Genomic DNA, 15313 nt, shown 5'->3' with positions numbered 1-15313 from the left:
GTGTGTGTGTTTGTGCTTGCGTTCGCGTGCTTGCTTTGTGCGCGTGCTTGTCAGTTCGGGTTAACCGAAGTGTAATGGAAGAGCGCGAGATCATTCTCCGGAACAAAAGTAAAAATGTAACAAGACGTCGTCTGTCTGAGGTAAAAACATGGGCTTTACACGTTTGTTGCTATTTTAATCGCAACAGTGATTTGATTTGTTTACATTTGTCTGTTCAGCACAAAGTTTGAGTGTTTTATCGCCTCTGTTGTCACGGCGCAAGAAAAAAATAATTAATTCATCTGTTTCATGATGTTAAACATGGTCTCTGTTCATCTATTCTCTTCTAAATAAATAAACACATTTTAACTTGTATGCTCGTTTTGTAAGTTCATGATTAAAAATGAACATGTAAACAAATACAATTATTTTCATTAAAGCATAAAATGACGGATAATAAGTGATGGCAGTGAAAAAGTCTAACGCGACCTTTGGTGTGTGTATGTGTGTGTGCGCTTGCTTGCGTGCGTGTGTGTGATGATTACCTTGATTAGTTCATTACTGATAATAAACCCACATTATACTCAGATTTACAGATTCATATATTTATTTCATGCATTAGTTGACTTCAACAGAAAATTTTCAGCATTTTAGCTAAGGAATGATATTCATCGCCTGATAAATAGCTTTACAGTCCTGCATTACTACAGTTAAAGTTTGATTTTAAAGGGGCGGTGAATTTGTCGATTTTTTTGTTTCATACTGTTGTCTGATGTCTACTTATGATGTTTGCGTGGTTTTTACATTCAAAAACATCAAAAGCAATAAGTAATAGGCTATTTTGTAACATGGATTACTGGCTCTCTAGAGAAAAGCTTCGTTTGAAGGGGCGGGCCGCATTGAATACCTGGACGTAAACACCCACTGCTATGATTGGACAGCTTCATTACCCGTCATTACATGTGGGGAAATGTTTTAAAAACATTAATGTGTAAAAATAGCAGACGAACACATATATGTTTGACCCACAAAAGATTCTGGGTGCTAAAGATGATACACATAAATGACAATACGTATAGTAAAGAAGAAACAAAACTTTCAACTCGACGTGACTAAAGTACCGTGAACAACACAGTAAGCGCGCATCAGAATCTAAACTGCGGCTGATAAATCCTTATCAATAACTTTGTATATTTATATTGTGCTTGTGAGGTTGCTTTTAGATGCACGTAACGTTACATTACCACAGTTATTTGATAAAAAAGCTTTGTTTGACCTTTCAAACGCAACTTGCCTAAATTACCGTATACAACACAGTAAGCGGGCATCATAATCTAAATTGCGGCTGATAAGTCCTTCCTTATCACTAACTTTGCATATTTCTACCGTTAAATTACAATTGTGTTGTTAAGTGTTGTACCTTTATTAATCGTTTAATGTTTTTAGTAAATTAAAACAGTCAAACATACGTGTTTAGACACGGATGTTACAACAGGACATATCAAGCGATCTCTTCTAACAAAGCAATAGTGAAACGTAGTAACTTAAATGAAGTAAAATGTCTTACTTGCTGTGTCATTTTCGTCAGATCCAATATTAGTGGTGCTTTTATCACAGTCTCTCTGCAAATCCAGCCAGCATCGACTTGCTTCTTTACAAATGAATCCACAAATGAATCCGCAGTACACAACGTAATCAAACACTCCCCATGCGAGCTGGAACTTCTTCAAAAACAACCTTTATCCACGCATTCCTAATGTTATGTTCCGAGCCTCCGAATTAAAGTATTTAGCTTCTGTGTTGTTCCCACGCAGTTCTTCCACAACCCAAGACTCCGTTTCCATGGTATAACAGATCACCGCGTCAAAATAAAAGTCTTTCAGAATTTTTTTATAAAAATAATTTTGGTTACATTTGGCAATCTTTAAAGACATGTTTACTGATTGTTGAGACACACGTGTGTCACGTGAAGCTGTGGGGGGGCTACAAAAGTGGTGGCTGTATTTGGATTCGGGGAGGTGCTTCAATTCTACTTTGACGTCATATTTCTCCGAATTCCACACTTGGTGTAATACTGGCTTGGTGCCAAAAACTGTTATATTTCAGTAGCACGGACGTTTTCAGTTCTGAAACTTGCAGGATGTTCATTTAACTATGATGACCTTTCATAAAACAAATTATTAAGTTAAAATTGAGTATTTGATTCACCGCTCCTTTAAGTTTGTTTGCCAAAGTTAATAAAGAAAAAGTCAAGTTATTTTTGTTGTTATTATCAAATTAAGTTAATATATTGTTCCTTAGCATTGCTGGTAAAATGACAGGAACCCTACTCCCACAGCAAACCGAATCGGACCGAACCGCGGCTCCAAAACTGTAAACCGATTCGAACCGTGCCACTGGTGTATCGTTACACCCCTATTGTTTGGTGATCTGAAATGTTAAAGTGTGACAAATATGCAAAAACATAAGAAATCTAAAGGGGGCCAACACTTTTTACACGACTGTACATGTATGTCACTTGCCGGCTTTGCATTACACTTATTTTATGCTCTTTTTGAAGTATCGCATAAGAAATGAGTGTTGGAATGCCAAATTTAGAATAAAAATCCTTATATTTTTTACGCTTGCTTGAGGTGGTTTTTGATTTATGCGAAAAAGAATAAATGCGAATAAATTCTGACGTAGCGAACATTAAACCCACATGACTGATCGTCTAGCTGTATCAGCTGACGTTCCCATACATGGGACTCAATGCCCTTGCTGCTAGTGCCTGCATAAAAAAATTCAGCATTTCTTTTTCTGTGCACGGCATTCAGTGCACAGCCAAATCATAAATAAATGTGTTTTGTTTGTTTGGCTACTAGGTTACTAATATTACTGTCATTCTTTTGAACAACTTGATGGAACGCACCCAATTCACAAATGTGAATTGGGTGCATTCTTTTTTGCAATTTTGAAAAGATTCGCTTCACGTTTCAATGGAAACCCAGCTACCGTGGACCTGTGAAACACAAACTATAGGAACAAGTAAGAGAGTGTTGCGGGCAGATGGTAGCATTCAGACAGCACCATACGTGCCGTCACGTATGGCAGACAAAAGCCTGTCAGAGCCCCGACGATCTGTGGTGGTGTTAGCTCAGCGAGAGGAAAGAATTAATGCTTGCTTTAGAAATAATTATAGTCCGCTGTTCAGAGCAGACGGAAATGGATTTCAGAACAGATAAAAGGCTATGGCACTTAAAGCCAACGTTTTTGGCCTATGAAACAGAAAATGCAGATAAATCTGGTTTGTACCAGAAATATACCAGAGATTTTAGAAGAAAAACATTTTTTGGCTGAATTTTCTTACTATGGGGAACTGTTTTTTTCAGATAACAGTTTATTTTACGACTTTTATATTACATACTGTTACTTTCATATCTCACAACTTCTCCAATACATACAATACATTTTTTTAACACTAAGCTGCTAAACTTCCAGGGTTTTGTAATGTTCTGATGTCACTCAGATGAGTACATTACCACGCATCTGCCCACATTTACACATCTGCCACGCCTATTCAGTCTTTATTTAGTCACTGTAAATACCCACACTTTGTTTAAGTAGAGCAAAAAGCTATTACACATTAGCAATGATTAAAATTTACATAGGCTGTGTTCGAAAGGCTGTGTTCGAAATAGCCCCCTAAACCCTTAAGTAGTGCACTATTTGAGGGAACAACCATTTTACTGGTGTCCGAAATCATAATGGACAATATTAAGTGCACTCATTCAACCAACAATGATTACTGTACAACTGATGTAAACTCAAAGATAGTCGCTACTTTGTCCACTGAGGCTCGCGCCGAATAAAGTACAATTTCGGTAAGCTCAAGTGTCCGAATTCACTCTCTTATTTTCATTCCCTCATTCGAGTGAACTAGGTTAGTGGACTAATGTAGGGAATAGTGAATTAGGGTATAGGGGGCTATTTCGGACACCGCTCTAGTCTTACTGTGAATGCACACCGCTAGCGACTTTGTCCCTGTGTGTCGCTAATCTTTCTATGGCTACATCCAAAACTTTAGGCAGTTTACTTGTTGCCTTGCTGCCATCATGAGGCAATGACTTTAGAGGCATGAAGGCATGTCCAGGAAACACATTTAGACAGCCTTCATATGCAGCGTAATGAAAATCTGTTGGAAAAATAAACAGAGAGCGCCTTTTTGTATGATAACAAATCCCCTAATTCACAACTATAATACTAATTTCTCACTAGAAATGCAATCAAAAGGTGTAAAAAGTAAAAAAAAAAAATATTTACACTAAATTTGTGATCCAGCTGCTTTATTGGCCAGCATTTTTTGTCAAACTCAACCAGACTCAACCAATCGCATTAGCCGCGCATACCCACGCAAAGAATTGTGGGACAAGACGATGAAGGTATCTCAAGAGTCAGGAAGTAACTGAGCTCAAAGGTCAAGATCTACTGTAAAATAAATTTTAAGATTAAGACATGTCTTAAGTGCAATGTGTCCAACTCTCTTGAACTAAATATTTAACATGTGTCTCTCTCTCCGTTTCCTGTAGCCTGTAAATGTAATGGCCATGCCAACGTGTGCCAGGTGCTGACAGGCAAATGCTTTTGCACCACCAAGGGTATCAAAGGCGATCAGTGCCAGCTGTAAGTATCTCTGCTTTATGCACACATACCTAAATGAAGTAATCCAGATGAAGTTATATTGTCACACTTTATCTATAACCCCCAATACACACAGACACACACGCACGTATATGTATTTGTCCATTCAGTCCTTACACACTCGGCCAAAGTTGACCTTTGATGTCACGCAGTGCTGATCCAGCGCATCGTGTGTGTGCTTGTTCGTGGGTACTTCAGTAGCACTAATGGAGGTGGAGGTGAGGTGTGGGAGGTTGCCGGCGTGTGTTTGTGACTGTGAGAGATTGTTCCTCTTTGAGAATAATGAAACTCAAGTGCCTCTCTCTCTCTGCATTGTTATGTGTGTATGCAGAATTTCTAAAGAGTGGGTCGAGCAGTCATGCTTATTTAGGGGATGTGGGCGTGAGCTGAATTTCCCACTCAGATTCTTCAGACATAGAAACAGAAACCGGTGAGCAGCTTCGGTTTTGTATTCAAGGCAACGGAGAGGATCTTAGCATCTTTTAATTGTGTGCTGTTGGGAGCACGCTGGATAACAAATGATTTGTTCTGGGCTGACGTTTAACTGTAAAGACATGTGCAGCCCATGGATGGTCTCACTGGATCTCTGCATTGCAGGGAATAGAAAGCTATGACTTCTGTCCCTACTGTTTCTTTATTCATGCTGTATTCAGTGGCTCTGAAAGAATGCTGTTTACCAGCATTGTTATAGCGGTTTTAAGTACTAATCAAATTTAAGTGTTACCGTGTTCCCACTATGTTAATAATTAATTAATTAATAATTATAATTAATTTGTTACATTTATATAGCGCTTTTCTCAACCACCACCAATGTGCAGCATCCTTCTGGATGATGTGACGGCAGCCATATTGAGCCAGAACGCCCACCACACACCAGCTTATTAGTGGAGAGGAGATATAGTGATATAGCCAATTAGTATGAGGGATGATTAGTAGGCCAATGGGCAAGTTTAGCCAGGATGCCGGGGCACACCCCTACTCTTTTTCGAAGGACATCCTGGGATTTTTAATGACCACAGAGAGTCATCCAAAGGACGGTGCTTTTTTGACAGTATAGTGTCCCCATCACTGTAATGGGGTGTTAGGACCCACACAGACCACAGGGTGAGCACCCCCTGCTGGTCTCACTAACACCACTACCAGCAGCAACCTGGTTTTCCCAGCTGGTCTCCCATCCAAGTACTGACCAGGCTCAGCCTTGCTTAGCTTTAGTGGGCAAGCTGTCTTGGGCTACAGGGTGATATGGCTGCTGTTAAAGGAACAGTATGTAACAAATTGATATCAATTAATCATAAAATGGCCCTGATATGTCACTAGACATTAAAGGCGGAGTCCATGATGTTTGAAAGCCAATGTTGATATTTGAAATCACCTAAACAAACACGCCCCTACCCCAATAGAATCTGGACCTTCTGTTGATAGACCCGCCCCACACATACGCAATCGGGCATTTGATTTAATTTGATTGGCTATAAGTGTGTTTTGGTAGTCGGCCCGTCTCCTTTTCCAACGCGTTTTTCAAACATGTTGGACTCCGCCTTTAAGAAATAATTTTCATTTTAAATCCTTATATCACTCACAACAGTGGTCTGGCCAGGTTATTGTCATTTAAAAACTGGAGTTGCAACCCTCAACTGATGTTTATGCTGTCATGTTGTGTATTGGCCACCAGTTGTGTGATTGCGGTACCAGTTTTAGCAACAAGTTTTATGATTGCAATATCAGTTTTGGCCACATTTTTTTTGTGAAAAAAACACACTTCGCAAACATTTTTGAGGATAACACGTCAGCCGCTTCACTGCAGTCACGTGACTTCAGTCTCGTGCACGCAGTTTACAACAAAACCGGAAGAGAAGACAATGCTGAATAAAGTCATAATTTTTGTTATTTTTGGACTAAAATTTATTTTCAATGCTTCAACACATTCTAACTTACACACTGATGTCACATGGACTACTTTTATGATGTTTTTATAACCTTTCTGGACATGGACAGTATCCCGTATGTAGATTTTCAATAAAATGACATTATTTTCATTTTTGGGTGAACTATCCATTTAAGTTTTTTTCCTTATGTAAACCAAACACTGACATCAAATTAATTATGTTGTCATCATCAGCTATAGTGTGAAAATGTCCTTTTGTGTTTTACTTTTAGGGGGTGTTTGGTGTGCACACATTTACTCAAGGTCTTAATAAGGGCAGGTTATAGACTAACCCTAAAATTACAATTACTAAATACTTAACCCAAACCTTATCCCCTTCCTATAATAAAAACTCAAAAAATAATACATGATTTTTTTTCAATTAAGGACATCTGACAAAAACAATTGAGTTCAGACTATAGCAAAACAAACACACATTTCCAGGTAGTTTATTGTTCTTCCAGTGTGTGCGGCTATCCATGCCTATGTACTTGTTTTTAATTGTGTGTAACCTAGTTGGCCCAAATCAGGACTGTTGATGATGTATTCAAGCGTGTCTTCATCACAAGGACAAATGAGTGCAGCCGTAAAAATGCCTGCTTTCCACTTCCTGTTTATTCCTCTCTTTAAATTCTCTCTATTTCTCACTCCGTTCTCTCTCATTACTTAGGCGGACACGTGCCATTACCCGCCCAACATAACGAGGTCTGTAATGAAGCGCCGTGCCCATTTTTGTCAAGCACAAATATTATCACCCTCAAAATGGTTGATTAAAGACCTCATGTCACCGCTCACCGCCCCTCATTCAGCGAGCTGATGCTGTGTGTTGTGGAAGAGCAATTCAAAGTTTTCCTTTACTTTCTTAAACAAGAAATGTGATTGAAGAGTGCCAATTGATACAATTGAAAGAAAAAGCATGTGTGATTGATCTAGCGTCCATCGTCATTTGTTGTAGTGTGTTGTGGCACTCCTGGTGTGACCAAATGGGGATAAAATTATTGGCACTACAACAAAAACTGAGCAAGTGTATTAAAGCATGCACCGCATGTAGGTGTGCTCTCGCTGGAGATTAATTTAAGATACTGAGAGTAAGAGTGCATTATGTTTCAACGCCCTCACCGAGTACATTGTGCTCTCTCTTGAGGGAGAGAATAGTCATATTAGGCCAATTCACACTGCACAGACAAATGCCAACAGACACCAACAGACAAGTTGGCAGTTGGATTTAGAATTTTATGAAAACTAACTGTCATGTTCACACTGCACCAACAGACACAGACAAACTGAGTCAGACAGATTGAAGTCTAAGTTTGTAAAAATGGATGATCCTGTAACCACTATCAAAATGTTACTGTTACTAATGTCTTTGCGTGTCATTCTTCGCTTGAAAAGACGGCAAGTTAAACGAAAGAGGCTTTGGGTAAAGCCATGGTTGCTGCGACGGGACAGACAGGGTGCCTACTCGAATTTATGTAGAGAACTGCAGTCGGAAGATTTACAAAGCTTTCATAATTTTGCTCGGGTGGTCCCTAATCAATTTAAACATCTACTTCAGCTGGTGACACCAATAATTCAAAGGCAAAATACTAATTTCAGAGAGTCCATTTCACCAGGTGAACGCCTAATGATAACTCTTCGCTTCTTAGCAACAGGTAAGTTGTAATAGTTTATATTTCATCTTCCAGCAGTTTAAATAATTTCAAGTGTTGATAGATACAGTAGGTTAATTATACAAGATATAGATTGAAATGTTCAATGTTGTAATTCTAAACATTTTTTTATTATTCACAGGGGAATCATTTCGTAGCCTCCACTACGCTTTTCGCATCGGATGCTCAACTTTAAGCGAGCTTATTCCTGAAACATGTAGAGCTATCTATCAGGTTCTCAAAGAAAAGCATCTTAAGGTAGGCATTCTAATCCTGAGCACTTTTTATTTAATATGTCAGTATATAATTACCTTATTGCAAAAGGTATCCAATTTTTTGTATTTAACTGAAGAAAGCAAATCGTTATGGGAGGGGCAGTGGTGCTGAACAAAGCCAATGTGGTTTTGACTCCCGTTTCTGCCTTTGAGGTCTCTGCAACAGTGCTTATTAAACACACCATCTGTTTCAAAGGATGCCAAAACAAAGTTCATATAGTTCTCGTAACAGTGACTATAGATCCAAGCAAGTTGTTTACACAGTCAAAAAAATTCAGTGTTCATAGAAAATTAGATGTTGATAATATGTATATTATTCTCTATTGGATTTCAGTAACATAGCTTTCTAAATTTTCAAGCTTTTCAAATTTTATTGTTAAATACTTGCTGGAAATACTTTTTTGCCTCACGTGAAGATATCATGAATCACCCCACTAATCGGAATCATGGTGAAAAACATAATGTTGCAAAGCATGCTGGGATCCACCATAGTATAAAACTCATGACTCCCATCATGCATTGCAACATAAATTATGTCACCCTTGTTGCGATTAATGGGGTGATTCATGATATATGCACGTGAGGCACAATATAAACTTTCCACAAGTATTTTTAACAATAAAATTTGAAAAGCTCTAATTTAAAACCAATAGAGAATATATATTTGATCAACATTTTATTTTCCATGAATACTGATTGTTTGACTGTGTAAACAATTTACTTAAATCTACAATCTCTGTTAAAAAAACTTTATAAACTTTGCTTTAACAACCTTTACAACAAATAATGTGTTCAGTAAACACTGTTGCAAAGACATCAAAAGGAAAATAAGAGTCAAACTGCCCTACTAAAGGAACCACTGATCACCATAATGGTGACCAAACAATTTCAAAGTAGACAAAAGTCAGTCTGGTTTGTAATAAGAGAGATGTCTTTTCAGTTGATTTTATCTAAGGCAGGGACTGGAAGTTTTAGATGTAGTTCGGCTCATTATCATCAGGTGTCTTTAATAATCAAATAATCACTCAAATGATTGCTAAAGTATATAATTAACTCTAACACTGCTTCGGTGTTACTTTTAACACCCTGCTGGTGGTACCCATATAAACACCGAGCCGGTGTTAATTTAACACCGAGGATTTTGCTGTGACATGTATTATCACGTAGGGTCTACTCTAGTTTTGTTAGCTATTTTGACAATAATGGCTGTATGTGAAGTTATTTTCAGAGGACAGTAAATCTACACTGTTACAAGCAGCACATTGACTACTCTTAAATATATCCACATTGCATTTCTATAGTATTGTCCCTTAAGAAGATATACTAAAATGGTTGCTGAAATGTGAATGGGTGTACTCATTTTCGTGAGATATTGTATATAGTTTAATAACAGGGTCAGTGTAACCTTTACAAAATTTACCTTGGTATTACTGCAAATAAAACCAAAAAGTAGTGTAGTGAAACATGGTAACCACAAAGCAATCATAATTTTGTTACAGAAGAAAATATTTAACAATAGTCTGTATTATAAGTCTGTCATTATACAAATCGCAGTCAAAACGCAAAAAACCCACATGGCTATACTATAGATCTTTTTAAACCATGGTTTATTTAGTATCCTAAGGGTAAACATTGAAAAGAGATTAATGCAATAACTGCTTGTATAATTGAATTGAATTGCTTGTTGTTAACTACATCGAGAGCTGCTTATTAAGACTTGATAAAGAAAGAAATGTGCTTCCTTTTTCAAATGCTGTTATCAAATGGTAGATTCTAATAAAATATTATAACAGTTTCTGTACAGGCTTGGGAGGAAACAAAAAACATTTTTGGGAATGAGACAAGAATAAAAACAATAATTTGAATTGAAGTGATTCTTTATTGAATTGCATCAATCAATTATTATTTTACATTCTTACACTAAAACTAAAATAAAACAATGGAACAGGATAAACTTAAAAATACATACATGTGTAACTATTGGCAAATACAATCAAATCAAAATATACAGAACAAACAAATTAAGACCTGAACCTGCACCCATAAAAAAATTAATTAAGATGCAATTTAGTCGTGTATTACAGTGGATGTAAATATGTAGGTGCATACTGGCTTGAGGAAGGACGAGGGGAAAACAGTATCTGATGAATTTGAAATTGTATATATTGTAGGTGGTGTGGATCGTCAATTGCTCTTAACTGTTGCTCCATAAACTGACAAAAGGCATGTATGCTGTCATTCTTGGGTGGCTGCAGATTGTGTTGGTGATTCTCTGTCAGCACTTTTAGAGTTTCATTTATTGCCCCAAGAATGACAAGGTCTTGAGCCTGAGCAGGGTCAGGTTGTCTTTTACGGCGCTTTTTTTGTAGTCCACTAGGTGGGATGGCTTCCTCTTCTTCTTCCTCCTCCTCTTCCTTGTCTTGTTCTTCATCTTCTTTATCCTCTACTCTATCCTCACCTCTGTCTTCACTTTCACCCTCCTCAGTTGAAGTAGTTGAAGAGTCCTGTAAAATATTTTTTTAAATGATTAATTCGTGGTTTATTTACAAATGTACTATTCTCTTTTCCAGTGCCCTACAACAGCAGATGAGTGGATAAAAGTGTCTGAAGGATTCCAAACCACTGCAAAATTTCCCAATTGCCTAGGGGCTTTGGATGGCAAACACATACGGATTAAACCGCCACCTCAATGCGGAGCACAGTTCTTCAATTATAAACACTTTAATTCAATTGTTATGATGGCTTTGGTTGACAGCAATTATAGATTTCTTTATGTTGATGTAGGGTGTAATGGAAGGGTGTCTGATGGTGGAGTTTTCAGAGGGACAACACTACAAGAGTCTTTAGAGCAGAGAACTGCAAACATTCCCCAACCCACCCCATTGCCAGGGACAGACATTCCAATGCCTTTTTTTGTTGTGGCAGATGAAGCTTTTCCTCTGAAACCTTACTTAATGAAGCCTTTTGCCAGGAGGGGGCTTTCAAGAGAGCAAAGAGTCTTCAACTACCGGCTATCCCGTGCCCGCCGTATTGTTGAAAACACCTTTGGCATCTTTGCTAACAGATTTAGGGTTTTTTTAACCACGATTAACCTACAACCAAATGTTGTGGAAGATATTGTTCTTGCATCTTGTGCCCTTCACAACTATTTACGTGACGAATGTGTCGACGCTTATATGTGTGAAATACCTGATCAGGATGGGCAAGAAACATGGAGGCAAGATCCTACCATGCCACAGGCAGCACTGCCAAGGTCCACAAATGCAAGTAATGAAGCCAAATTAAACAGAGAAAGGCTGATGGAGTACTTTAATTCAGAGGCAGGAGCTGTTCCTTGGCAATGGGATAGAATATAGTGGCACAATTTCTGTGTCAATCAATACCCAGATAATGTATATAAGTTAAAATTATAGTGAACAAATGATAACAGTAAAAAAATAGATTCAGACTATACATTCTTTATGGTTCTTTTAAAACTTTTTTTATAGAGGTTGAGGTGACCTATCAATGGCAATGAGCTAAACTGCTGTACATATTTCTCAGTCCCCATATCCAATTAAACATACTGTACTGTACTGTATTGAATAAACTTACATTGTGAACATCAAGGTTTGATGTCGAGGGTCTCTTTCTCATGTGCAGCTCTAAAAACTTAAGTCTCCTCAGGAACCACTCCTGCCTTGGAGTATGATTACCGCCGCTTCCAGATGGAGGGGATTTTAGGTATCTGTTATACTGTGTCCTCATATTTTCTATTTTCTTCTTTACCTCAGCTTCTGTGACACCAAAACAATGACAAATGAAGATCATATAGTAATGTGGAGTAAATGCCAATAACTGCATTATACACAAGTCAACATTTGAAGTTAATCAAAACCTTTCATAAAAATAGTAATACCATAAACATTTTTAAAACTTTTTTGATCCACTTCAAATGTTAACTAGTATATTTGTTTGGCACATAAAGCCTATATTACTGTACAAGCAGTGCTGTATGCTAACTTGCACACATCATAGGGAGGTTACAAGTTTTGTAGCGCAGGTCAGCACAACTGTAGCACAAGTATAAAACATGTTGCATCTTTGAAAACAACTACAAGTTTTGCAGTTTATTAATATACAAATACACTGTAATATACACAAGTAGTAAATAACTATAGGTTAAATAGCTAACTGGTTTAGTTAAATTGTCAACAGTAACACGACTTTTACAACAAAACATAGTTTAATCATGTGTAGCAAGTTTAAATTCAGAAATAAGCGAGCTACAAAATTTCAACAATATTTAATGTTACTTTGTAGCTTTTTCAGTGCAAGCCCGTTTACCAAACAACTTTGTAACTATTTGCTTACTGAAACGAAACTGAGAACTATATCTACATATGAGTAATCATATTAACAACGTTGTCAGGCAAGTTTATTGTATTCGTAATTGTGTATATTAAAGTTGTTTTAAAGTATTGAGGTAAAACATAGAGATACTAACCTGAAACCCCAAGCGCTGTAGCGATCGATCTAAACGCATTCCCTCTTGCGTTGCGGTTGGTGTAAATGGCCACACCCACTGCATACAGCTCTGGTCTCTCTTCCCAAAGATCCACTAACTCCTCTTCTTTCTGATTTGTCCAGAAACCTGCCATTTTTACTTTAACCTTGCCACACTCAGCCCCTTTTACTACCCGTCTTTTCAATGGACTTGCCTCGTCGTCATGGCAACGTTTCGCAGATACGTCAGAGTTTGTTTGCGTTTGTTGGAAAAGTATACCACACTGCTCAGACAGTCCACGACGCTACAAACTCCGATTGAACATGTTCAGTCGGGTGAAAACAGACTCCGACCAACACCAACAGACACAGACAGGGGTATCACACTGGTCCAACAAACACCGACAGACGCGTCTGTCGGCGTCTGTCGGCATTTGTCTGCGCAATGTGAATTAGCCTTTAATGCCTGTGGCGTAGTTTGTACTGTGGTAAAAATCTACTCTACCTTGTCCTCTCATATTTATGACAGACTGAGAAAAATATGAATGCTCCCGAGCAAAGGACAAGGATATTTACAGTACAGTATAAGGGGCCAGTCACACCAAAAGCGTTTATGGCAGTTGCAGGCGCCTTTCTTGAATGATATTCTATGGGCAGGGCGCGTTTGCGCGCTGTTTATGCGCGCCGAGCGCATTGCGGTTTTCTGCCGCCTGCCGCGCACGCGTTTTTGAAGGAGCGCTGAGAGCGGAGAAGCGCCTGACGTCATTCGCGTCTTCCATTGTCCAATCGAATGAGGGGAGAGGCGGGCCTTACGTTGTGGTGAGGGAAGTTTACAGTTGCTTTGAAGAACAGGACTCCACTCGCTCACTCTCTCCTGCGTGTTTGTGCACCTCTCACCCTCAAACAAGGTCAGAGCAAGCGCCCTCTTTTTAAAGTTTCTGCTAATATGACAGTTAACAGCAAAAGAGCGCTCACGCTTCAATATTTGATTGACAAGACAGCTGACTCGGTGGTTGCTTAGCAATATGAAAAGCCGCGCCGCACTGCTCTTTTTTTAAAAAGGCAGTGCGTCGCGCCTTGCGTTTGCAAGCGTTTAAAGCGCTTTTGGTGTGACTGCGCCCTAGGATGGAAGGGTGTATATATTTGACTAAAGATGGTGTAGTTTAAAGAGATAGTTTATCCAAAAATAAAAATTCTGTCATCATTTACTCACTCTCATGTTGTTACAGACATTTAGTATACATTTATTTATTCTGATGAACACAAATTGAGGAATGTTCGTAATCAAACCGTTCGTGAGCCCCATTCACTTCCATATTACTAATTTTTCCTGCTATGGAAGTGAATGGGGCTCATAAGCGGTTTGGTTACAAACATTCCTCAACATTAACCTTTTGGGTTAACTATCTTTTTGAAGGTGCCGTAGAATGTATAACTTTATTTACCTAGGCATAATTGAATAATACAAGTTCTATACATGGTAATGACATATCGTTTCCTCCTTCTTATGTAAACCTTGTGCATGCAAAAGATCGCTGGAAAACAGGCCTATCTCAGCATACACCAACTGTGACATCACAGTCGAGATGTACACCTCAACATTAAATTAATTACAAAGTTGTTAAAATGCTTAAAACAAAGTTTTAACTGCTGTGTTAGTGTAATATGCTAATTAATGCTATATGCTAGCATTTTATTTACATACACCGCGGTGTCCCTTACATGGAAGTTGCAATTTCGCGCTGTTGCCATGTTTCTGAAGTAGCCATAAATGGACAAACTGTTCTATAGAGCACGTTTTGTCATATTTGCTAGTTAATGCTATATGCTAGCGTTTAGGCTAAAGTTATACAGTTGCATTGTGTTTAAATGATGCATGTACTTTTAAATGACCATAACTTGCTTAATTTTCAAACGGTTTGGTTTGTTATAAACGTCAGTGTACCTATGACACTGCATTTTTTTACAAAAATAAAAATAAAAAATTCATGAAACATGTTAAAGCATCCAGAATTATAGCCACGTTAATAACGTTTGTAAGAAAACAAGCCGTTTGAAAATTGGTAGAAGATTGAGCAAGTTATGGTCTTTTAAAAGTACATGCATCATTAAAACACAATGCTACGCAGGGCTCCAGACTAACTTTTTTCACTAGGTGCACAGTGGCCCCCAACTGAATTTTCGGGGCTCAACCAGAAAATTTAGGGTCACACACCGTAAATCAACATGCTAACCAAATATTCACATTTCTACTAATGTATTACTAGTAAATACTTTGATGATAGCTGCAGAAAGTACAATGTGCTGTTTCAAATTCAGTG

The 15313-nt window shown here is 38.1% G+C and overlaps 2 protein-coding genes across 2 annotated transcripts in view; one reads left to right on the top strand and one right to left on the bottom strand.

Moving 5' to 3' along the window:
* The window catches only part of atrnl1b (attractin-like 1b), a 126101-nt gene that overhangs the window by 40119 nt on the left and 70669 nt on the right, over positions 1–15313 (top strand). The window contains exon 20 of the mRNA XM_073867025.1: positions 4548–4641. Within this exon, the coding sequence (XP_073723126.1) occupies positions 4548–4641 (94 nt within the window). The remainder of the gene's footprint in view (positions 1–4547; positions 4642–15313) is intronic.
* LOC129452906 (uncharacterized) lies at positions 10367–13448 on the bottom strand. The gene is made up of 3 exons (XM_055216991.2): positions 12994–13448; positions 12102–12283; positions 10367–11011 (listed from the first exon to the last, which is right to left on the bottom strand). The coding sequence occupies exons 1-3, from the start codon at positions 13145–13147 to the stop codon at positions 10586–10588; spliced, it is 762 nt and encodes a 253-aa protein (XP_055072966.1). The 5' UTR covers positions 13148–13448; the 3' UTR covers positions 10367–10585.

Source organism: Misgurnus anguillicaudatus, chromosome 4, assembly GCF_027580225.2.
Source record: "Misgurnus anguillicaudatus chromosome 4, ASM2758022v2, whole genome shotgun sequence".
NCBI lineage: Eukaryota > Metazoa > Chordata > Actinopteri > Cypriniformes > Cobitidae > Misgurnus > Misgurnus anguillicaudatus.
Note: the sequence above shows the minus strand (reverse complement) of the source record. Positions and strands in the feature narration are given on the sequence as shown.